The sequence below is a fragment of the Hippopotamus amphibius genome, chromosome 8 (genome assembly GCF_030028045.1).
Source record: "Hippopotamus amphibius kiboko isolate mHipAmp2 chromosome 8, mHipAmp2.hap2, whole genome shotgun sequence".
Lineage (NCBI taxonomy): Eukaryota > Metazoa > Chordata > Mammalia > Artiodactyla > Hippopotamidae > Hippopotamus > Hippopotamus amphibius.
The window spans coordinates 77,482,201-77,507,763 of record NC_080193.1 but is presented as its reverse complement, the minus strand read 5'-3'; the positions used below and the strand labels follow the sequence as shown (position 1 = coordinate 77,507,763).

At 44.7% G+C, this 25,563-nt stretch overlaps 1 protein-coding gene and 1 non-coding gene across 10 annotated transcripts in view; both read left to right on the top strand.

Moving 5' to 3' along the window:
• Positions 1-5,768: 5,768 nt before the first annotated feature.
• The window catches only part of ARMC9 (armadillo repeat containing 9), a 150,412-nt gene continuing 130,617 nt past the window's right edge, over positions 5,769-25,563 (top strand). For all 9 annotated transcript variants that reach the window (XR_009055082.1, XR_009055080.1, XR_009055083.1 and 6 more), the window contains exons 1-7: positions 5,769-5,845; positions 12,613-12,700; positions 14,696-14,821; positions 18,079-18,249; positions 19,883-20,038; positions 21,969-22,061; positions 25,156-25,180. Coding sequence is in view for 5 of the 9 variants with exons in the window: in XM_057745323.1 (XP_057601306.1) it covers positions 12,650-12,700; positions 14,696-14,821; positions 18,079-18,249; positions 19,883-20,038; positions 21,969-22,061; positions 25,156-25,180 (622 nt within the window). In the remaining 4 variants the exon portion in view is untranslated. The remainder of the gene's footprint in view (positions 5,846-12,612; positions 12,701-14,695; positions 14,822-18,078; positions 18,250-19,882; positions 20,039-21,968; positions 22,062-25,155; positions 25,181-25,563) is intronic.
• On the top strand, positions 19,302-19,410 carry LOC130859693 (U6 spliceosomal RNA). Its single transcript, XR_009055257.1, has one exon. It is a non-coding gene; the product is annotated as a U6 spliceosomal RNA (small nuclear RNA).

Genomic DNA, 25,563 nt, shown 5'->3' with positions numbered 1-25,563 from the left:
GCCGGGGCGGAGCCCAGGTCAAGTCCGACGGCTGCTGTCTTAAGCTCTAACCCAGGACCCGCGCTGATCCCATCCTTCCCACATCCAAGGTCGCTACAGTGACGCCACCTGCCTTCCCCCCGCAAGATTAGGGTCACTGGGCGAAAACTCCGCAGGCGCTTTGCTCGCTTCCTCTTGGGGCGCTCGGAGCGGCTGTGGAGGGCACCGCGGCTCCATCTGGTCCCCGCGCCACCCGGGCGGGCGGGCTGTGTCTGCGCGGCTTCCAGGGAGGGGCGGGCGGCGGACCCGGCTGCTCCAGCTGACAGATTTATGCCCGCGGCGGGCGGCGGGCAGCGCGAGCACATTCGGCCTCGCAGAGCCCCGCTCCCCGCGCTGGCCCCCGGGGGATGCTCGCTCCCGCACCCGCCCAGAGCTCGCTCAACCCGAAACCCTTAGGCCAGCGGCTCCCACACTTGGAGCGCCCATTCGTCCCAATCGCTTCGATGGCTGGGCCCCACCCCAGAGTTTCTGATTCTGCAGGTCTCGGTGGGGCCTGAGAATGTGCATTTCTTTTTTTTTTTTTAATTTCATTTTTTTTTATTTATTTTTTGGCACACGGGCTTAGTTGCTCTGCGGCATGTGGGATCTTCCTGGAGCTGGGATCGAACCCGTGACCTCTGCATTGGCAGGCGGATTCTTAACCACTGCGCCACTGCGCCACCTAGGAAGCCCATGAGAATGTGCATTTCTAACAAGCTCCCAGGGGCTGCAACGGCAGCTGCTCTGGGGACCACACTTGGAAAGCCAGTGGCCGGTCCTCCCAAATTCTCTCCTCACTGGCCATGGTTTCACATTTGGCTTCAGATGTCTATCAACAATAAAAGGCTTCATCCAGGGGCAGAAAGGAGTTCTACATGTTACCCTTGACCTCAGGTTCAGTTGAGCTCATGGGACATACTTTATGGGTGGGGAGAAGGGTGAAAAGGGAGATTTAATGTTACTATGTGCATCTTCTATCATCAGGAATTATTCTTTTCATTGTTATAATTAATCAACTATTTATTTAGTAGCCTAGTTGTCACAGTGTCTCACACACACTCTCACAAATCCACATGTAGGTCTCACTGTAAAATCAGTAATCATAATGTAAAGTTGGTTTGGGGCAAGTGGGATGATGTTTAGGCTGGGAAAACAATGAGGCCAGGAACAAGGTTGGAGGCATAACTAAAGATATTCCTTGTGAGCTGTGTCTTTCTGGTCCTCAGATGTGTTGACCTGCGAGAAAACCACCATATGCCGTCACTGCAGTGTCTATTCTTCAGTCAACATACCGCCTTCTGAACTCATATCACATGCCTTACAGTGTGTGTTTTTCAACTTGCTTAGAAATTAGTGAGATCCCTCACTAAAAATCATGTCTGTACCTGGGAACACCACTGCTGATGAAGGCTTTGTGGATTTCTTGCAAGAGTTGACTTGCTTTGAAATGATCTTGGATCCAGGCCTGCCCTTTGGAAAGGCCATTTGAAGGTCTGGATCTTTCTGCCAACCTCGTCCAGGCCACAGAACTACTGGGGGATGTGATATGACTCACATCCCTGGGTCAGGGGGAGGAAGGACAGCACTCGAGGCCAAGGTGGATGCTCTGGTCTCCCCAACTTTCCTGCCTCCCCTGCTTTCCTGCCAGACAGCTCTCTTGGGGGGTGTCCCACCTGGCTGTGCTCTCCTTCCAAGAAAACAAGCAGCCCTTGGGAGACACCAAGACCCAGTTCTTCTATCTCTACTCTGAGCCAAGAAGACAGGTGGCTCTGGAGCCTCCACACATCATGAGTTTTGGGCAGTGACTAAAACTCAACTTTCCTGGAAGGAAATCTTTTTTGCCTAAGCAGCCGTCTTGCAAGTAGCTCATCTTTTGATTGGCATCTGGTATTGCCGTATGTGCCTCCTCCAACCCTCCAATTAGATCCAGACCCTGAGCTTGCTCAGAAGCATGTTCCTGGTCTGAACTCCCTGGCAGGATCTCAGAGACCAGGCAAGCTGGGCTTAGTCCAGGGCTGCCAGGCTTGTGGGTGGGTTAGCTTTACAGGGCTTAATTTAGGTGGCCTCACCCTTTCATTCAAATCAGGGTGGAGGGTGGGGGTTCCCTTTATGAGCTCTCTCTCTTTAGGGGTTTGCACCCCCTTCCTCTGCTTGCAGTCTCAGCTCCTTGCTCTGCAACAGAGACAGCGGACAGGGAGTTTCCTGCTACAGCTGCAAAGATGAGTTCATTCAAAAGTCGAGTAGCATGCCACAGAGATACATGGCCTCCCACCCCTAAGGTCCTGAAGGGTTGGGACCTGCAGAGGCCTGTGGGCTGCAGAAGACTTAGGTTTGTCCCCAGATGCAGAGCTCAATCAGTCCCTTTGCTGTCTAGTGCAAGACTAGATAGCTCCCCTGAAGTGTTCTGCATATTGCAAGAATTAGATTTGGGTCAAGTTTCTCCTAGCAGCAGTATCTTGATAATCCTGAAATCTGAGTGATGGGTTTAAGATGATTCATTAAATGATTCTTTCTACTTTTGCATATGTTTGAACTTTGCAGAGTTAAACGTTTTAGAAAGTCATCTTGGGCCCATGGGCAGCATGTGTCCCTTTTTGGAAAACTGGAGTGGTCAAACAAGAACATTTAGGGCCAGTGGGATACTTCGGCAAGTCCTAATAACTGGGACGGTGAGGCAGCTGGTTCAGCATACTGCTCTGAATTCATGGGACATGCAGAGCAGAGCCAACGTGGGTGCTGCCCAGATGAAGCTTCAGACCGAAGCAGTTTTGCCTTTAAGACAAAAGTATTCTTAGGGCTTCCTAGGTGGCACAGTGGTTGAGAATCCGCCTGTCAATGCAGGGACATGGGTTCAATCCCTGCTCCAAGAAGATCCCACATTCTGCGGAGCAACTAATCCCTTCTGCCACAACTATTGAGCCTGAGCTTTAGAGCCCCGTGAACCACAACTATTGAGCCCACGCGCCTAGAGCCCGTGCTCCGCAACAAGAGAAGCCACAGCAATGAGGAGACTGTGTTGCCGTGAAATCCGTCTAGGGGTGCGAATTCCTGATCTCCAGAAGAAAAGAATTTCTCCTGGGATCAATAACAAGCCGCTGCTCAGGTTTAAGTAGCAGAGTAACAGTTTATTAGGGAGAGAAAGTACCATAGCTTCTGGCACAGACACCAGAAGGGGGTGGAGAGACCCATGATGGAGCCATACATGTGTCTCATATACCCTAAAAATAGAGGAGTTAATTATAACCCCCACCTAGTTACCTCTAACTATAGGAATTTACAACAGCAATGGACTGATTACTAAAAACAATGACTTTAGCCCGAGGATTAAGGGTTGATCGTTTAAGCATCAGAGTTTAAAATTTCTTTACTCAGCCTTTAGTTTACAATCAAGATTACAAAGAGGAGTTGCAAGAATCACTCTTAAAGGAAGAAGGAGTTTTAAGCTTTAAATCACATTCTCAAGTCTTCCGTCCTTCCCTGGCCGGTCAGGCCCAGGAGCTCTCACTGAAGCTCTCACCTGAGCACCACAAGAAAGAGTAGGTCCCACTCGCTGCAACTAGGGAAGGCCTGTGTGCAGCAACAAAGACCCAACACAGCCAATAAATAAATAAATTAATTAAAAAAAAAGACAGAAGTATTCTTTGTGCTCATACTAGGACATATCAATATCAACAGTTAAATATACTGTTTGATTTAGAGATTTTTTTTCAATTTAATACTTGTATTAAGTACCACATGTGTTCTAGAATTTGAAGGAAGTCTTTTTAATCTGTGAGTAAAGTTTATTCAGTGTCTTATGGAGGGCAAAGGAAGTCTTAAAATAAATTATAACCAAGGAATTATAGCAGTTTAAATATGCATTAAGTGTATCTACTTATTCCACTATCTACTTATTCTGGCATCTCTCACAAAGATGTTACAGTTCAGGAGCCAACCCAGATTCTCTTTTTTTTTTTTTAATAATTTTTAAAAATTATTTATTTATTTATTATTTTTGACTGCACTGGGTCTTAGTTGCAGCATGTGGGATCTTTAGTTGTGGCATGCGAACTCTTAGTTGTGGTATGCATGTGGGATCTAATTCCCTGACCAGGGATCAATCACAGGCCCCCTGCACTGGGAGCTCCGAACCTTACCCACTGGACCAGCAGGGAAGTCCCTCAACCCAGATCCTTGACAAGCTGAGCTGCTAATAAGATGCCACCTCTGGATTTGTTATAAGAAAATAAACTTACATTATTTAACAATAAACCAATTTTTAAAGCCATTTTCAGTTGATATAACTTATATAGAAATTATGTCTGTAATACTCAGACTTCTTTTGGTTGCAAGTGACAGAAACTCAACTTGAACCAGTTTAAATGAAAAAGATGGTTGATTGGAAGAACGTTGGTGGGGTTTGGGGGTGGGGGCAGCAGTGTTTATGCAATGGACAGAGTGAGAGCTGCTCCAGGGAACTAAAGAGTCTGGGAAAATGGATTTGATGCCCCCAACATGCTCTCTTCGCATCTCTCTAGGTAACAGCTTCATTTTCTCAGACCCTGTCACATGATGAACAACACAGCAGTAGGTTGCTCTAGAGTCTCATTTTACAATGAACGGACCACACTTCAACAGACAAATCCCACGGAAAGGCTATGTAATTCATTTAGCACAATGCTAGGTGGGCACTCATAAGGTTGCCATATTTAGCAAATAAAAATACAGGACAATATAATGTCCTGTATGCACAGTAAAATAAGGCAATATTTAGGATATACTTATACTAAAAACTTATCTGAACTGAAAACTTAATTGGTTGTCCTGTATTTTGTCTGGCAATCCTTGGCACACAGTGAGTTGACAATAAATGTTAACTTTTATCATTATGAACGGAGACACTTATTTTCAATTCACATTACACGGAGAGGGTGTCTCTTCCTGCCAAATACCTTTCTTTGAAAACAATTTCAGATCTCAAAAGAGCACTGGCAGGCCTGGGGCCTGAGGTGATGACCACAGGCCATCTTAGGGCTTCTTCAAAGGCAGGCTCATCTACCTTCACCACGCCCTCTTCCCTGTCTCTGGCCTTGGTGGTCTCCACCTTCTTGGGAGCATGGAGATGGAAACATGGAGATCTGTATGTCAATGCCAGGAAGGAAGGGATTTTCTCCATCTCTAGCCAACTCCCCAGCCTCCAGCCCAGAGTTGGGAGACACGCAGGTGCTCTTTCAGTGCTGGTGAACTTCAGTTCAAAAGCACCATGTCTAAGGAGAGGGAGAAATTGTGCTCCTGTTTTATCTTTAAAAACCCACATTTCACGTGGGGAAAAAAAAGTTTCTCTAAAATCCCTGCAAACTGCTGCAGTGCCTGGAGCTTTAAGGCAGATCTTGGGCTACATTTTTGGTTCTAAGGTGGCCGTGGGGCGCTCCTGTAAAATGGAAATAACGACACCTTTTTCCGCGCACATCACACTGTAATCTCTCGATGGTTTCACTTTCAGCCTGGTCAGGCTTATCCCCAGAGCCAGGCACAACCCCAGGCGCAATAGTTGTGGAAACGAACCAATGGGAAGCTGTGGAGAGGAGGACCGGTGACGCCGCCCTGTAGGTTGCAACCCGAAGCGTACTCAACCTCAAGCCCCAACTTCACTTCCGCTGCCTGCAAGCCTCTGGGCGTAGCCCCCCAGGCTCCGCCTTTTGCCCCAGGATGCTCTGCGTAGGTCACGTCCCGTGATTGGCTACGCTGCTCCACGTGGTGTCAGGCTGGCGGCTGCGGTTGCCGGGGCGACGACTGGAGAAGTGGAGGCAGGGCCGGGTAGGCGCGTGTGCCCGGGGCAGAGCAGCAGGTAAGCTAGTCCCCCGACACGGCTGGGCCACCCTCGAGCCCGTCGTCCCCGAGCGGGGAGGAGTAGTGATGGGCCCGAGGGCCGAGGCTCTGCTGAGCCCTCTCCCCAGAGAAAAACGCGGACACGCCAACTCAGCAGCTGCTGCCGGATGCCCCCACTTTTCGCCTACTGTCCTGGGCTTTTACTCTGGCGTGGGCCCTAGGCGGCTGACTGGACATCCGGAGGACAGGCCCAGCTGCTTCCCACAAGTAGTCCCTGATCGTTGCTTCAGTGAGCTAAACTTGAAAGGCGCTCCAAGTCGTCCAGCTGGGTAGTGGCGGCACGAGAGGGTGGCCTGGGGCTTTTAGATCCTTCCCTTCCCTTATCTCCATCAGCTGACCGCTCTCCTCAGGCACCCAGGTTAAGTCCAGATTTCATCCAATCTAAGCAAAAGCAGGGTGCTTGCTATGTAAATTCGTCTTCCAGGCAAATCCTATAGTCTTCCCCTTATTCAACCAGCTTGTAGGCCCTAAATCCCTATTATATAGAAATTCGGAAGCTGCCACTGCAACCCTCAAGAGTGACTGAAGAAGTTTTCTCTAGTTTTTGCATAAAGTAAAGCATTGGTTCTCAAACTTGAACGTGCCTAATAGTCATCAGGAGAGATTGTTTAAAACAAATTCTGGGCATTGTGTTCAGTAAGATCAGAGTGATGCTAGGAATTTTCATTTGCACAAGCATCCCAGGTGATTCTGATTGAGGTGGTCCAAACTTTGGGGTAATACTGTGTAGTGGTTAATATCAGTCTGGATTTAAATTTCCACCTGGTCACTTACTAGTTGAGTTATTGGGATCACCTCAGCCTCCCTGAGCCTCAGTTGCCTCATCTGTAAAAGGAGAATATAAATCATATTCGTTGTTCAGGTTTATTGTGAAAATTAAATGTGAAGCATTTTGCATGGCATACAATAAGCCCTCAATAAGTGAACCTATATGATATAAAGGTGTACAGAAAATTCTGTAATTTTTAAGAATGTCACAGTAATAGAATACCCAATGATGGCTCACATTCACTGAGAGATGATCATAGCAGAATCTTATTCAAATGACAGTAATGAAGAACTTCTCTGACAAAGTGATGTTTATTAAGCACATTAGCATTAAGCTTAGCCTGGTGAAGACAGAGGGGAAAGTGTTGCAGGCAGAGAGAGTAATATGTGCAAAGGCCCTGGGGTAGTAAGGAGCTTGAGTTCTCAAAACAACGAAGTTTTCGTGTTCTAAGGCCTTCAAAAATGCTTTTCCCTCTGCTTGGGCTTCATTTGTTTATCACATGTCTTGGGTGCCTACCAGGCACTCTGCTAGGTTCTGGAGATACAAAATTTAAACACAGTTGCCGGCCTTTATAAATAGGGTAATAAGTATAGCAGTAGAAGTAAATGTAGGGTATGGAGGTACCCCAGAGGAAAGAGAATTGCCTTGATCGGGAAAGAAGGAGAGGGGTTACTGGGAGACTTCCTGAAGGAGGTCAAGCCCTGACTAAGTATGATGTGTCAAGGTTTGCCCAGGAGGTGAAGGAGAGTACATCAGAGGGCTTAGGATCATGAAAGAGCATTTTGTAAGGGGGAATGTCCAGGAGTTCACTGTTGGTGGGGCCTCACATGGGAAAGTGGTAGAAGGGAGCCGGGACAGGGAGGGGGAGGGGTTGGGGTTGGTCCAGAGAAAGGCTGGAGAGGTGGGTGATCCTCAGACAGTAGCTGTTTTTCTTCTCGCACTTTGTGTAACTGGCAGGCGCTGTAGGTGTCCTGCCTGCTCCTCATTGCTGCTTCCCCATCACTGCCCCCCTTCCTTTGAAGTCCCTGCCGTGGGCTTTAGCACAGTTGTTTCCCTTGATGCCTGCACCACCTGGCTCACCAGCTACGTCTCTACCTCCTCTGCTTTGTTTTGAGGGGTTTCAAAATCCTGGCTGCACAAGTTTCTTCATCCTCCTTACTTAAAGGCATCTTTTCCCTCCATCCTCCTCATTCATCCACTTCTGTTGTCATGAACTTATTACTGCACCACCTTCAAAATCTTGATTTCAAATACTCATCCCCCTCTCTGAGCACCACCTTCATCTTTCAGGCTCACTTTGATGTGCCTCTGAAGCAGGTCTTTGACCCCATGACTTTTTCACTGTCTTACCACCCTCTTATGCACCTTCCCTTCCCCTGTCCTTACTGTGGCTTAGCATCAGTGCTCCATCACTGTTATGATTGCCTTCCCTTTCCCCTCTCCTGGAAAAGCCTCACCCTGTTAACCTAACTCAGACAGCTGAAAGTGGCTGGATACAAGTGCAAAATGGTGCAAACTGGTTCTGTTGGGGATTTGAGTCCATGTATCTTTTTATTTATTTACTTATTTATTTGGTGGAGGGGGGCTGCGTTGGGTCTTTGTTGCTGCACATGGGCTTTCTCTAGTTGTGGTGCTGCATGCTACTCTTCAGGGCTTCTCATCGTGGTGGCTTCTCTTGTTGTGCAGCATGGGCTCGTGGCGCGTGGGCTTCAGTAGTTGCAGCGTGTGGGCTCAGTAGTTGTCCCTCTCGGGCTCTAGAGCACAGGCTCAGTAGTTGTGGCACATGGGCTTAGTTGCTCTGTGGCATGTGGGATCTTCCCGGACCAGGGCTTGAACCTGTGTCCCCTACATTGGCAGGCGGATTCTTAACCACTGCACCACCAGGGAAGCCCCCCATCCCCAGTCCATGTATCTTAAGCAGACCTCTCAATACTGGAAATCCTGCCATGTTTCCATAGGTGATTTGGTTCCCACCTTCCCTTCTCTTCAAACTACCAACATGCTTCTTGCTCTCAGCTATGAGCTTGTTTTTTGTTTTCCTTCTCATCACTAAATCTGTCCATTTCTTTGGTCGCTGCCCATATCCTCTGCCATCCCTCCAGGTCAGGAGATGTCCTGTCCCCGCCCGTCTGAGGCCTGGCCCTCACTGGACACTGACTGCATCAAGGAAGTTGCTTAACCATCTCCCCTCCCTTCTGCCTCATCCATTTTTCCTTCTCTAACTGGGTCATTCCTATCAACGTACAAACACACTGCTCCCTTCTTAAAAAAACCTCCCATCTCTTTCCAGCCATCGTGCCCTTTCTCTTCTCCTTTTTGTCTCTCCTTCCTTACTTCCCTTTCTCTCTTTAACCCTTCCAGTCAGGCACATGTCCTCACTGCTCTCATCAAGGTCATCGTCAAACTTCGTTTTGCCAAATCCAGGGATAAGTTCTCCTTCCTCATCTCCCTTGACCACACAGGCACAGTCAACATGGGAAGCACCTTCGGTGGGCTTCCAGGGTGTCACCGTGTCCTGGTCGTGTCTCCCAGCAAGTCTCTGTTCTTGCTTAGTCTGCCCTCTCACTGACCCCACAGTACCAAGTACCCCAGGGTTGTCCTCCTCTCCAGCTGCACTTTCTCCCTGGGCCGTGGGTCACATCTGTTTGCCATACTTATCTGTCGTCTTTGTGGTGCACGGCCTCCAAATGCTTCTCTCCAGCCCCTGCTGCTCCCTTCACCCCACCAGCCGTCTCAGCACCCCCACTTGAGTGGCTACTCTGCCTCTCAGATTTACGGCCAGAACAGAACTCCTGTTTAGCTGTCAGACCATCCCTCCCCAATCTCCCCACATCAGCGAGTAGCTTACTGTTCACCCAACTGCTCTGGCCCCAGGTGTCATCCTTCACTTTGTCCCCTCACACGCCACATCCTATCTACCTTCGGCCACCTCTGCCTTTACACCTGGAATCAGAAACCTTCACATGGTTCCTATTGCTTGTCCAGACACCCCTCATCACCTGTTTCCGCTCACGGTGCCCAGCAGTTTCTTCTTGGCGCTGCAGACGCCGTGATCCTTACCAGACGTGAGCCAGGGTGGGCCAGACCCCTGCTGACACCCCCTCCAGCAGCCAGTCACCTACCTGAGACCTACCGGCTGGGCCCTGGCGCCTCGTAGCCTCCACAGTTGCCGCTCCTCTCCCGTGGCAGCACCCCCACCCCAGCCCCCAAGCACTTGCAGATCCCTCTTCCCATGCCTGGGGGGGTGCCTGCCCTCTCACATCTCTGCTCATGTGTCCTGTTCCCAGGGAGGCCTTCTTCCACCACCCTTTCTAAACTGACCCCAGACCTCTGCCCTCTGCACGCTGTCTCCTTCCTTGCCTTATTTTCTTCATGTCTGAAATGCTTTCCATTCGCTCAGTAAGTCATTTTGAGCACCCGCAGTGCCCGGCGCTGGTCCAGGCACTGGGGATCCGTACCCTGGGGCAGGAGCAACAGTGAGCAGATAGTTAATGGAAGGATGTTCCTGTCAGGAGGTGCTTAGCTCCACTGAGAAAGATGAAGCAGGACAAAGGGTAGGACGTGACGGGGGGGGGGGGGGGGGGCTGCCTCCTCGGGGAGGGCGGTGAGGACAAGGCTCTGAGGGGGTGACTTTGAAGCAGAGTGAGGTGTGGATGCTGGAAGAAGGGCAACGAGACAGAGGAGACAGTAATCGCAGAGTCCTCAGGGAAGGCAGGTGTGTGCAGGGCGCGTCCAGCAGGTGTGCACTGGAGCTGCATGGTAGCCCACCTGGCTCGAGCCTATGGGACAAAAGGAAGAGTGTAGGAGGCCAAGTGGTGTAGGCTTTGAGGTGAGAGTTGGGCCGAAGGGGCCTGGTCTTCATCTGGACATGGAACCCTAGGAGGGTTGTAAGCAGGAGGGGAAAGATCACTTGTGGCCCAGACATTGGAGGGAGGTGGAGAGAGAGGTGACGGGAGATGGTGTGGAAGGACCTTGGGAGAGATGAAGCCACAAGACAGTGATGGGGAGACAAAGAGAGTGAAAAGGGGGAGATTTCTAAATTTCGTCTTCTGGGCTTGTGTTCAAATATTTCAAATTGAATGCACTGTAATGGGCAGAGAAATGTCAGATTAAAGAATCATGCATCCTTAGAACTAGAAGAGATCTGATAAATTCTCCATTTTATTTTACAGATGGAAAAGGTTTCAGTGATTTGCCTCCATCAGTTGCCAGTGAATGGCAGAGTTAGCGTTAGAACCCAGACTTGTAATTCCTCTGAGGTTATTGGGCGACCAACCTAGAGCAGGAGCCTGGGAGTGGGGCTTTGGGTACATCTTGGGGAGGGGTGGCAGGAAGAGGAGGAAGAATTACTTTTAAAAAGTTCACAATGTTTTATTTATTTAAGCATTTTGAAAGTATAAAAGATGTTGGGCATTCTTGCACTTAATTTAAAAAAACTGACCTAATAAATTCTCTGGTGTATGAACCTTGTGTTAACACGTGTGTAAATGCACACTACCTCCTCTTCCATTAGCGTAAGGCTGAATGACTATGGACTTTGGGTGACATTAAAGATTTCTTTTAAGTAAGTAGTACCTGATATCTTTTTGTGGCTGTTTAATGTTTTTGTTTTTGCACTTTTTAGAAACTTTTTATTTTTTGTATTTAATTTTTATTGGAATATAGTTGATTTACAGTGTTGTGTTAGTTTGTGTACAGCAAAAAGTGAATCAGTTCCACGTATACATATATCCACTCTTTTTTAGATTCTTTTCCCATATAGGTCATTACAGAGAATTGAGAAGCGTTCCCAATACTCTTGTTCCCAATGCAATAGTAGGTCTTTATTAAATATCTATTTTATATATAGTAGTGTGTGTATGTCAAGCCCAGTCTCCCAATTTATCCCTCCCCTCCTCCCCCCACTGGCTTTCCCTCCTGGTAACCGTAAGTTTGTTTTCTAGAAATGTGACTCTATTTCTGGGTTTAATGTTTTTTACTTGGAAGCAGAGCAAGTGATTAGTGACTCTGTGTTTTTCACATGGATTAATTCTAGTGCGTATCCTTTCTTAAAGTAAATGAATTGACTTTATCATTGAACTCTATTTTGTTCTAAATACACTTTGTGCTTTTGACTGTTTGAATTACACATGCCACATGAGAGCACGTTAGAAAACTCTAAATAAGAAAAAGAATCTTCCACACTCTCACCAGCAATCCTTGACTTTCTCATTTAAACTACCCTCCAGTCCTTGACCACACTCATTTTAAGTAGTTGTCATAGAAGAGACAATTACTTTTTTTTTTCTTTTTCTTTTTTTTTCTTTTTTTTTCCAAATCTACAGAATCCTTACAGCCTCCATCTCTAAACTGCAGCCCTGACTCCCTCGAGACAATTACTTTTGACTTCAGCCACTGTATTTCCTAGTCCTTCTGTAATAAATTACCATAAATTTAGTGGCTTAAAACAACACAGATTTATTGTCTTACAGTTCTGGAGGTCAGAAGTCTGAAATGGACCTCACTGGACTAAACTCAGGGTGTTGGCAGGGCTCGTTCCTCTCTGGATGCTCCAGAGGAGAATCAGTTTGTTGCCTTCCCCAGGCTCTAGAAGGTGCCTGCACCCCTTGGCTCCTGGCCCTTCCTCCGTCTTCAGTGGCGGGTGGAGCCCTTCCCCACAGCATCACTCTGATGCTGACCTTCCTGCTTCCCTCTTTCCCTGACGAGGACCCCTGTGATTACATTGGGTCCGACAGATAATCCAAGTTACTCTCCCTGTTTTAAGGTCAGCTGATCAGCAACCTTAGTTCCATCTGTAGCCTTAATCCCCCATTCTGTGCAACCTAAGATTTTTATTGGTTCTCGGGATTAGGACATGGACAACTTTGGGGGCCATTATTCTGCCCACTACAGCTACCTTTTTGTTAATTTTACAGATGGTTGGAATGAAAGCCTTTGTCTTATTTTTTGCCTTGTAGAGATTTTTGCTGTGAGAATTAACAGTTTCGGTTCAATATGGGGGACATTCTGGCTCATGAATCAGAATTACTTGGACTAGTGAAAGAGGTATGTTTCACAAAACACAGGTCACAGAAAAAGATCCTGAAAACTTATAAAGCTTGAGTTTTATTATGAAACAAATTCTATAATGCCTTGTAATGTTTCTATCATTACATTACAGTTATCTGTTTTCCTCTTTATAATTTTCCGTGTATTTATATTTTGTTTTCATAACTAAACTGAAATTGTAAAGCTGCTGTTTAGGATTCTTTTAAAGAAAGTTATAAAGGCAGCACATGCTCATGGTAACAGATTCAAACAGTATAGAAGTATAAACACTGAATTTCCCTATTCTATTACTGCAGTGACCACTGTTAATGGTTTAATATATTACCTTTGCAGACTTTTTTCTATGAGTATTCAAAATATGTTCATGTGACTATAGTTTGTTTTACAAAATGTGATGATATCACACACATTGTTCGTAGCTTGCCTTTCATCTGTCAGCAGTAATACAGTATGAACAACTTTGTATGATCTGCCTCATCCTTTTTTTTTTTCTGATGTGTCTTGGTTTTTTGGGTTTTTTTTTTTTTTAATGTTTACTTATGTATTTAATTTTTGGCTGCGTTGGGTCTTTGTTGCTGTGCATGGGCTTTCTCTAGTTGCGGCGAGCGGGGGCTACTCTTTGTTACAGTACACGGGCTTCTCTTGTTGTGGAGCATGGGCTCTAGGCTCACAGGCTTCAGTAATTGCAGCGCTCGCTGAGCCCTCGGTCTATGTAGTTGTGGCTCGCGGGCTTTAGAGCACAGGCTCAGTAGTTGTGGCGCATGGGCTTAGTTGCTCCATGGCATGTGGGATCTTCCCAGGCCAGGGCTCAAACCCGTGTCCCCTGCTTTGGCAGCTGGATTCTTAACCACTGTGCCACCAGGGAAGTCCCCTGCCTCATTGAGTGGCTGCATCATCATCTATTTAAGTCATTACCTATTAATGGGCATCTAGGTGTCCTACACTGAAAGCTCTTGAAGGATAGGACCCACGCCTTATGCTTTCTGGTATTCTCTACTGCTTTTAGCAGGGGGCTGGCGCAGAGTTGGTGCTAAAGAAATGGTTGCTGCTGTTTTACTATGTGATTAAACTGTCCATTAGGCATTGAGAGACATGGCCGTGGAGCAAGGATAAGGCATCCACCTGGGTGATGCAGCTTTGGAATTTGGTGTGATCATTAATAAATTTTCAAAACTGTCACAGCACAGCCTTGTGTATATGGCCTGGAGAAATAGCCACAGTTAGAGGAGGTAGAAACAGAAAGGTATGACTAACACAAACTGAGAAGAAGGGCAGAGAAGTGTGGAGAGCAGCAGAAGTAGCACATGTCACTGACACAAGGCAGAGGGGTGTTTCGAGTTGGGGGTGAGGAGGGTTATCATTAGCGCCGTGCTTGATGCTGCCCATCTTTAGTGACTCCCCTTTTGTTCTTAGGGACAGGCATTATCTCTAATCCCTCTGTTTCAGGTAACAAATTCCCAGAGACCTACTAGACCCAAAGCCATCAGGTCTTTCGATCACTTTTGCCTTTTTCAGGCTGCTGCATATATCATCTTGTTTTCTATTAATAATCATGATAAGGGAATTTCCTGGAGGTCCAGTGGTTAGGACTCCATACTTTCACTGATGAGGGCGCCAGTTCAATCCCTGACTGGGGAGCTGAGATCCCACAAGGTGTCTGGCGCTGCCAAAAATAAAAAGTAAATTATGATGCAGCTCACATTTTCCTTCTAAAAACAAATTTATTTTCTGTAAATAAATGTTTTCTATGATACTGTCTTTCTAGGCTTTTAGTGTGTATATCAATAAGTAAATTCTAAGCTGGATCCCAAATTACTTTTCCCAACAATGACAGTTCATTAACCCCATTGTAAACTTGTGATAATATTAAGCTGGTACAATTACGTCAAAGACGGTTACTTTGTTGATGTTAAAACAGAGAAATATATATATATATTTATATATATATATAAAATATATTTATACACACATTTATGCTCTTTTTTCTAATAGTATTTAGATTTTGCCGAATTTGAAGACACCTTGAAAACATTTTCAAAAGAATGCAAAATAAAAGGAAAACCATTGTCTAAATCAGCATATGGCTCTTTAAGGGACTCCAAGTCATTGATAATCCAGGTAACATTTTACTTTTGTGATTTCTGTAGATAATCAAGATGCTCCCAACTTGTAAAAAATGCTGCCATTAGAGAATGTTGGGATCATTTCTGGGGACCTGGGCACAGTGACTGTTAGAGTGTGCAGATGTTTATGGATGAATTAGTAATGTCATCTTCAAATTTCTGTAGAGATTTCAGATCCTTCCTAGGTAGGTCTGGGAAATGGATGGCAACATCAGATCTTTCACATATGTTTCTTGGAAAGAAGAAAGAGGAAACCATGCAGTGCTTAGAAACTGAGACACATGTGGTTGCCATCCTGAGGGTTGTAGGTTATTAATTCCAGGTACTGGAGACATAGTGGTGAACAAAACAAAACAAAATCTCTGCCCCCATGGTGCTTGCATTCTAGTTTGGGGAGGTTGGTGGGGGCAGGGAGCAAGAACCACATGCAAGGCAGCATCCCATCAAAGGAAGGCCTGGCTGACTGTGAGCCCCTTGCAGTGGGCTGCAAAGGGCAGGTATTATGTGGTCCTCAACTCTCAGGGTTTAAGAGTCCTCGTTTCAACCATTATTTGCCACTCTATCCCATTTGGAACATTCTAGGTAAGTGATTGATTCACCTTGAGTACATCCAATGACAAGAGAACATACCATTTGCCAAGGCAGCCTATTTCAGCTTTGCATGATTTTATTATTTTAATAAATTGATTTGTTTTAATATACATACTTCCAAAAAATCATCTGAGACTTGGTTTGAGGGTCCCACAGAGTAGCTGGAGGTCAGGCCACAGCCTGACTCCCCAGTGGCTTGGCACTGGATGCCAGGGAGAGGGGGAGCCACTGAAGTGGCCTGGGGAGCTCAAGTGGGCTGCATCCTTGCCCAGTGCCCTCCAGGCCTCACGCATCGGGGTGCTGAGCTGCTGCCACTTCAGACATGGGCGCCTCTGTCAGTGCTGCGCCAGGCAGCCTGATGGCACCTCCCAGCCCCAGAGCAAACTTTGCAGAACATGAAACAAGACTCTAGTCAGTATTAGATATGGAAGCAGTGGCTATACTTAACTTGAAAGACCCTGAAACTTTCTGATGGTCACAAGCATGTCTTTTCTGCTCGTTTAATAAACAGCTGTGTCCCACCGTTATAGATTTCCCAAACAAAAATACGTGGGGCAGTGGCTTAGTGACATTTGTTAAGTGTCAGTGGCACTCAACAAAGGGAGTGTGTCCCTGAGCACAGTTTTCTGTAAGAGTGAGTGAGTGTGTGTGTGTGTGTGTGTGTGTAGGTGATTTTTGGTGGTGTGTAAATTTTCTGATCTTTGTAATGCTGGCTGTGATCGTGGTTTACGTTCAAGAAGTTAATGTTTTGTGACCCTATGAGTTGTAACACTGGATTGCTTTATGTGTAGATATTATTTTAAATGCAGGGACCGTTTCCAGTTACAGGATGTAATTCATAAATTGGAAGTATAATGGCACAGCAAAGGTTTGTGGTCCCAGGGAGTTTAGAATAAACTATAGATGGGCCGTTTGACACATAGACTTACTTTGCCAAGTCATGTTAAGAAAATACCTTGACTCCAAGCTTTAAAATCTTCACGAGAGTCTGCGCTCACCTCATTCCCAGTCACTGGACCTCTCATGGGACAGTCCCCCCTAGAGTGGCTCGCAGGGTTTGCTAAGAGCTCAGCAGAAGTGAGCCTGGGGCAGGGCCAGGCCCCAGCAGCACATCCTTGGGAGGCTCCCCTTCACCTTTGCATCAGTCGGTGACAAGAAAAGGCGATCCTCTGGCCAGGTTCCCCCAGTTTCCTCCAAGGCGGCAGTACTTAGCTGCTCATGCTTTGTTTTGGTACCCACCCGGCCCACAGTTGTTGACCGGCTGTCCTTCACTGTTTCCAGGGCTGAGGGACAGAAAGAGGCCGGTATTGAAGGGCTTAAAATTCTTAGTTTCTTTCAAATGTATGCCAGTCCCCTTCAGAGTAAGGTAATACTCAGAGACAGTTATTCTTGGTCACATGACATTGAGAACATTTTTGTAAGATTCACATTGGAAGATTTCTTATCAGTGAATGTTTTTGACTTAAGGATAACTAAACACTGTTCTCTGTACATTTCTGTTTTATAATGTTAAAAAGCTTGATTATAAACAAATAGAATATGTAACCTTAAAAAAAGACAGTTTTACAGAAAAAAATGTAAAACCATTAAAAAAATGTATAAAAGAACCATGACTGAATAATGGTGGTAAATAATGGTGGTGATGGTGGGGGAACTAGAGATTCTACAGAAAATCAAGTCTAAATAAAGCTATTGCAATTGAGCACAAAATGTAGGTCTGAGTATCTTGGGCATTTGATACAAAAAGGAAAACGAGTCACAGGAAGTTCTTTTGATTCTGCCTTATACTTAAGTGTGCAAAATTATGCAGCAGGTATTTGTGATGGGTCAGTTATCATTCTTCCTGTGAGACGGGTGACATGGGAACTGCCACCTCCTTTCTCCAGAATTTTCTGTTTCAACCACTGCGTGGTGAGTCAGGAAGCTATCCCTGCCCTGCGTCGTCAGGCTGGCACAGCTCCGAGGTTGGCTTGGTGTGGGGCCTGTGTGCCCTCCTCCATCTCCAGCCCAGGCTTCCTTGTTGCTGGGCAGTCACTACATGCCTGCGCTGGGCTCTGTGGTTGCTTCCCACACTGCCCTCTCCGCCAGACATGCTTCTAGCAACAGCGGGCACGTAACAGCGCCCTTCTCCCAGGCCTGGGATTGACTGCTCCGTGTGGTTGAGCTCCAGGCTGCTCAGGGACTTGGCAGTTGTGGTGTCAGCGACTTTCTGTAGGTTCAAGGTTGTTCTGCTGGGTCTGGCTGGGCTCTGGGTCTGGCCTGTTCTCATCGGTTGTGTGCAGTGGGTCAGCAAGTCCAAAGGGTGACCTCAGTATATTCATGGGCCTGTGTGACTCTGGCCTCAATCTTTGGGCTATGCCTGATTCCTTCCATTTCAGAGACCTTAAATGTTGCATCTGTTCTTTAGAATTCTCAGATTTGATATTGCAAAGCAGTGGAACACCGGGATGGGTGTGCAGGAATCTCAGCCTAGGCCATGTGAAACCGCCTGGGTCTCTATTTTCCTTTCCCTCACCTCCTCACTAAGGAGACTTAGTTTTGCTCATACTGAAATGATGGAATATATGGGTATCCAAGATATTGGGAGGGTGTGAGAATTTGGGGTGTTGAGAGAAGGGGCATCCCTTATGACCGGGCTTCACTCTGATGTATTCTCCACAGAAGGACCTCCTGGAGGCATTTGACAGTGGAGACCAGAAGGTGTTCTTCGATTTGTGGGAGGAGCACATTCCCAGTTCTGCCCGGGATAGCGACTCCCTCGCCCAGAAGTTGGAATTCTACCTTCACATCCATTTTGCCATCTATCTTCTGAAACACTCCATAGGGAGACCTGTAGGTTCACCTTGTGCTGTGGGTTGGTCCAAATGGTGTGTTAAAGGAGAATATTAACTAAGTTTTTCAGATGAGGATTAATTTAGTTTTGTGGCAATTTTATAATACTGCTTCTAAGGAGTAGGCATCTTTTGTCCTGATAAATGATTTTCTGTCTCATCCCAGCAATTTGTTTTCTAATTTGCATGGAAATTAAATCACTTCTGTGATGAAAGCTACATTGTTTTCCCGAATACCTCAAGACTTGTATGTATAAGAGAATACATTATTTGGACCACATTTTTGACCATATATTAGAAGATAAATTTAAGCTTAAACAAGGGAAAATGGTATGCCCGTTTGTGAAAGTTTGTTTGAGTGGTAAGTTGAGTTTAGCTTCTGCAGTCTTTTCCTGCAGGTGTGGGGCTGGAGCCGTCAAGGGGGGAGGGGAGCAGCCGCAAGCTGCGGTGCGGGTGAAGCTTGGGGCGCGGAGGGAATGGCAGAAGGGGAGCAGGCCAGGCTGACATCAGACCACAGGCATTAGTTTTGTGGCTTCTGCATGCATTGGCTACTGTTCCGAGGACCTGTGTTAACTTATTAAAATGTCAGGGGGTCACAGGTGTGGCCGGTGGTGGAGTGAGCAGCTTTACAGCACACTATAGTAGCCGTTCTTGGAAGGCTATTCCTTAAGATAGTACTCGTGTGGTGTCATCATGGGAGATTGTTGTTTTCTTTGTATTTATTTTTATTTTCTAATTTTTGCATTTTGCTATAAGATAAAAAAATCAATAAAATTTTTAAGTCTGGTGGGCTTCACGGCGTAGGTGAAGTGAGATGCACTCATGAGAAGAATTGGCCTGTATATGAGGCTGTGAGGGACGTAACAGGTGAGGCCAGGGTGGACCTTCTCGTTGAGGCCCAGGAGGAAATGGAAACCCTGGGGTGATTCAACTTGCCTGGGATTACACCTAGAAGTAGTGAAGCAGGCAAGATCACTTCTTAGTTAGCTTAATAAAAGAAGGGAATAGTGATATGGAAACTAAACTTCTATTTCAAAAAACTTTCACCTTTAAGTGCTCACTTCAGAAGCACACATACTAAAAAAATTTGGAACGACACAGAAGATTAGCATGGCCCTTGCGCAAGGATGACATGCAAATTTGAGAAGATTCCATATTTTAAAAAAAAACTCTTCACCCTTAAAAACCTCTTGTAAGGAAATTACAGGAATGCAGACAAATATTTATTTCTGATATCTGAACTATGAAAGCAATGTACATATCTAGTAATGGGGGAATTGGTTAAATAAATTATGATAGACCCACAAGAAGAGGTTTTGTCCTGCCATTAAGAATGATGTTTAAGAATTTTAAGAATATGAGACAATGGTAATGATAAAGTGAAAAGGCAGCATTTGAACTATGTATATTATATATCTAGTTCTTTGATATTCCTGACAGTTTCACCAAGGGGTGAAATAGGGATGATGTTAGGATGACTGGAGACAGCATGCAGACAGGGAGAATGTCTGGGCCAGATAGGGAGAATGCCAGCGAAATGGCTGGAACTGGAGGAGCCTCAGAGAGAGGATGGGTGGACAGGTGAACCAGTGTCAAGCAAGAGATCTCAGATGAGCATCCTCCCTTCCTTGCAGGACAAAGAGGAACTGGACAAAAGGATTTCTTATTTCAAAACCTACCTGGAGACCAAAGGGGCAGCGCTGAGCCAGACCACAGAGTTTCTCCCATTCTATGCCCTGCCTTTTGTTCCCAATCCCATGGTACACCCCTCATTTAAAGAACTCTTCCAGGTAAGTGACTGCCTTCACATCGTGTATCAGATCCAAGGCAACACTGCAGTTTCACCTTGTATATGCTGGTGGTTTCTGAATGATGCTGTAAAAAACACGAAAATTTGCTTATGTTATATTTTAAAAGAATGTACAGGTAATTTGCTTTAACAAATTTTTCTTGTGCTATAAAATGTGATTTTTTGTTGTTGTTGCACCAAGACCTGTTAACTCAGACTGACAAAGTATTTTAAAATATAGTAACCTCTGAAATCATTTTGTGTAGGGACTTCCCTGGAGGGCCAGTGGTTAAGGCTCTGCACTCCCAATGCAGGGGGCGCAGGTTCGATCCCTGGTCGGGGAATTAAGATGCCACATGCCATGTGGGCGTGGAAAAAAATGTTAAAAAAAATCATTCTGTGTATACTTTGGCAGTATTGAAATGATAATTTATTCAATTACAAAGAAAATTAGTAGCCTGAAAAAAAAACTAGCCTACTTTACACAATCACTGGCCATGTACATTTTGATTTGTGTTAAAATCCTCACTTACTTGGCATATATTTGATTCCCTGATTGTGTACTATATTATTTCAAAGGACCACAGACTGGGTGGTTTAAAACAATAGAAATTTATCATCTCACAGTTTAGGAGGTCAGAAGTCTGAAATCAGGGTGCCAACAGGGCCATGCTCCCTGCAAAGCTTCTAACGGAAGATCCTTCCTTGCCTTTTCCAGCTTCCAGTAGTCTCAGGTGTCCCTTGGCTGGTGGTTGCATAATTCTAGACCTCTGCTCTGTCTTTACATGGCCATCTTCTCTCTGTGTCTGTGTCTAAATTTCCTTCTTATAAGGACACCAGTCATGTTGGATTAAGCGCTTACTTTAATACAACCTCATCTTAGCTAATTCTATCTGCAATGCCCCCATTCCCGCTGACCTCATGTTCTGAGGAGATTAGGGCTTCAACATGTCTTTTTAGGGGAGACAATTCAACCCACAACAGACACGCTAGAAATAAAGCTGTCATGATGTTGGGGAATTACAAAATCTTTTTAAAATATCAGGCTTTTCTGCTTATCTGCAGTATTTTTTGAAGAGTCAGATAACGCACTGGATAGACTGATGGGGTGGGGTGGATTAGAGCTGGGATGAGGATTAGAGCTGGAGGGAGAAATGGGGAAGGATGCGCAGGTCTGAGGGAGATGGGGCAGGATCTCAGAGGTAAATGGACATGAATTTTTAGTGACAGAGCTTCTTTTTAGTGGAACTTCTTGGTTTAGGTGGTAGATATTTTTGTCTGAAGACTCTCAGGAAAATTGTCCTGAGAAAGGTCTTTGCTTGTGACACTTATTCTTTTACTATGTAAGTCATTATTTTTTCCTTCTCAATGAGCATTATTTGAGATAAATAATTTATGTTTAAGGAACAAATCAAACTAGACATATATGATAATACTGGGCATGATGGAGTATTTGTGGCAGATAACAGCTTCTTTCTATGTTTCTTGTCTGGATGAGTCCCTTTGGAAATGAGTCCCTTTCTTCCAGAGACTCTGAGTAACTTAGCAATGATTATGTATGCCTGCCAGTGCCACATACGCCTAAACTGTACTGAATTATTATGGGTATTCAACCTAATAAGGTTACTTGTCATGCTTGTGTTTAAATCACATGAAATATTCAAATCATGTACAGGGTGATTTTTTCCCTGTTCGTGAAAGTACTGTGTTCTTTCCTCCTGCTGTGGGCTCTTGAATCTTCTATAAATGAATTGGTCAGATGTTCTAAAACCTGTTTGTTACAGCATCACACCACTGGCAAGTCATCTTGCTTCTGATTTCAGTAACTGTGGCAGAGTTATTTAACCCTAAAGGCCACAACTTGACAACATTTGTTGCATTTAATGATCTAGTGTTTTTCTTTTTTTTCCTTGTTTTTTTTTTTCCTTCAGGATTCTTGGACTCCAGAATTAAAGTTGAAGTTGGAAAAGTTTCTGGCTTTAATTTTTAAAGCCAGTAACACTCCGAAGCTTTTAACATTATATGTATCCTTTTAAAACAAATGGAGGCCACCTGTGGAATTAGCAGTAGGCTAGATGGCCTGAAATAGGGACAGTTGTGGTAGTGCTGCTTTCATACTTAAGAGTGAATGAAGCGTCAGTGGGAGCATGTGCCAAGGCCTGTAAAGAGTTGACCTCATGACGTCAGGTCTCTGAGACTGGGCGAGGGTCTTATTTTCATGTCATGTGCCGAGAAGCTGTCTAAGTAGGAAAAAAAAAGTCTCTCTTCTTGGAGAAGAACCGTTTGGAATTGTCCCTTTGTAGACTATCAGTCAATCACTTTTCAGGCCTTGAGGTGGTGGCGTGTGGATCATGTCGCACGTAACTTGTCCTTCAAATTCGGACTTTTAAAAAACAACTTTATTGAGGTTGTTTATAAAATTTACCCATGGTAAATGTGTTATTTAATGATTTTTAGCAAATGCATAGAGCTGTGCAGCCATCACCACAATCCAGTTTAAATAGGGATACTTTTGAGAGTTAAAAGGGGATACCGACTGGACAGAGGACCAGGCAGCAGGTGTAAATGGAAGCCGTCCAGCGAAGAGTGGGACAGATCGCCCTGTCTGTGGGAGACTTGTGAGTCTCTAAAGACACTCATCTCCTTTTATGCTAAACAAGAATGTACCAAAAGTTATTTCATAACAAGAATATAGCATTTTTAATTGTAAAGTTAGTGTTTATTTTGTTTAATAAAAAATTTAAGCCACTCTGGTGCATAATACCTTCTGCTTCCGTTCTAACTCCAAAGCACTGGACTCTCTTTTCCTAACTGAACCCTTTGAATTGAAATCCCTGGGATTTGGTGACACACTTCTCCAGCTTCAGCTTCCTAAACCTCCAGTGGCTCCCTGTTGCCTGTACTCAACTCCTCAGCCTCGCCTTGAGACTGCCCACCATCGGGCTAAGTACAGCTCTCCTCTCTGCTTTTATATCCTTTAAGATTTTCTTCAGACACTTCCCTCGGCCCACATACCATTATGTTTGCATACCCAATTCTTTTCCCTCTTAGCGTTCCATATAAAAGGACAGTTTTCAGTGAAATTAGAACTTTTCCAACTTGATTTATGGTTACTTTAATACACTTTAAAAAGTGTTTCTCCTTAAAGATAACAGGTACCATTATGTAAAGATTCTAAAAGAAAGTTTTTACATAGTAAATCATATTAGTTATATTAATAATAGCACCCCTTTCATAGGAATAATATGAGCATTGAGTTAATACATGAAAAACTTGCTTAAAACAGCCCCACACGTAGTAGGCACTTGTGTTGCTAACTGTTAGCTGTTAGTGTTATACTTTGCAAATGCTTACCACCTTTAATCCTAGTCAACATGCTTTGAAGCAAATACACTGAAGTATAGCAGGTAACTATGAACGTTATTCGTTTCTTTTCCTTGTTATATGGAAATATTTGGAGTTGAGTTCAACACATATATTAGGTTGAATATTGTGCTAGGAATTAGGGATACAAAGAAAGAGTCAAGACATAGTTGTCTCAGCAAGTTGGAGTTGTGAGCAGTAAAACAGGAAGTCTATGAGGCAGACAGAATGAGGGACAGGAGTTCCAGGTAGAGGGAACAGCTCGTGCAAAAGCACTGAGCCTGGATGTTTGGGAAACTACGAAGAATTCGGTGTTGCTTGAATTGAGATAGAGTCAGAGGCTAGGCAGCGGCTGGGACACGAAGGTTGTGTGAGGTCCCATAAGTAGTGAGGAGCCTTTAAAGCGTTTTAGAGAATAACATGGTCGTGTTTACATTTTTTTTTTAAAACGCTTTTTTATTCCTGATTATAAAATTAATCATATTCTTATAAAAATTTGGAAAAGCACAGAAATGCATTTATTTGCATACGTACACCCCAAAGTATGTAATGTTCACAATAAACCAGGATAGACACCTATGTGTATGTGTATTTTTAAATGTTTTTATCAAATGAAGAGAACATTTGCTCTTATCATTAAATAGTCTTCAAAAATATATCTCCTCAAAGTTTAAACATAGAAATTACCTTTGTCCCAGCTGTTCCACTCCTAGCTATATACTCAAGAGAAATGAAAACATACATCTACACAGCAACTTGTACATGAATGTTCACAGCAGCATTATTTGAAATAGCCAAAATGTGCAGACAACCCAAATGTCCATCGACTGATGAATGGATAACCAGATGTGGTCTATCCACACCATGAAATGTTATGTGGCAGTAAAGTGAGTGAATCCCTGGTCTGTGCTGCTACATGGATGAATCTTGAAAACGTGATGCTAAATGAAGGAAGCCAGACACGAAAGGCTGTAGATTCCATTTGTATGAAGGGACCAGAAGAGGCAGATCTATAGAGAAAGTAAGTGGTTGCCTATGACTGGGGAGGGTAGTGAGAGTGGGGGTGACTTCTGATGGGTACAGGGCTTCTTTTTTGGATGATGAAAATGTTCCACAACTGGTTATAGTGATGGCTGCACAACTCTGAATATACTGAAAACTGTTGAAATGTACACTTTAAGTGAGTGAATTATATAATATGTGAAATACATCTCAATAAAGCTGTTACCAGGAAAATTAAGAAAACCCAAATAAAACAGATAATTACCTTGTCTTCAGTCGTGCAGCGAGATGTGTGGGAGCTGAGATTTAAACCTAGGCAGTCTGGTGCCAGAGTCTGTGGTCATGGTTTTACTGAGCTGTGCTCTTTTCATCCCAATCGCAGTTTCCTTAGGCTAACACTTTAGCATTGAAGTTACAGCATTAAAGAGTATGAATTCAGGTTTGCATTTTTGGTCAAAGGTTTTGGTAGCTGTGGGGAAGGTTTTTGAAGGAGGCCAGTTGGGGGAAGCTGTTGGACGCACAGAGTGGTCCTTGAGGTGTAGAGAGGAGGATTTATTTGAGTGTAGTCACCTAAGTATTGAGAAGTCAGTAACTGTCTCAGCTATTTATAGCAACATTTAGAAGCACCTTTCCCTGTCCTGAGATTTCTTTTTTACCACACCAGGGCTCTTTGTCAGATTGACCAACACAATGTGAGATACCCTGAGTTCTGTCTCCTGAATACCTGTTTTCCTGAACTTCTTTTCATCCCAGAAGGAGAATGGACAAAGCAACAAAGGTAAATCATCTAGATTAAAAACTTTTAACAACTTTGCCAACTTGAGTTTTAAATAATGAGATGGAGAGAATTCCATGGACTTGGCAAACGAGGGCTTTAAAAAATCTAAATATTTATGAAGTGCTTTGCAGTCCTTTTTATCTCCATTCCTTGAGGCCCACTTTTCAGGGTGACTGGTATTAGCATTGTCTTGTATGTCAGATAACTAAGACATGGAGGAACAAAGAGAATCCAAGCAAATGCCAGAGGGACGTAACCACAGCAGCGCAGTCAGAAGCAGCACAGGACAGCATGGGTGGGGAAAGAGTTCAGTATCTTTCACTTTTACCTTGAACTAGTCTAATAGGATCTTATCTCAGCATCAGTATGGAATTCTCATTCTT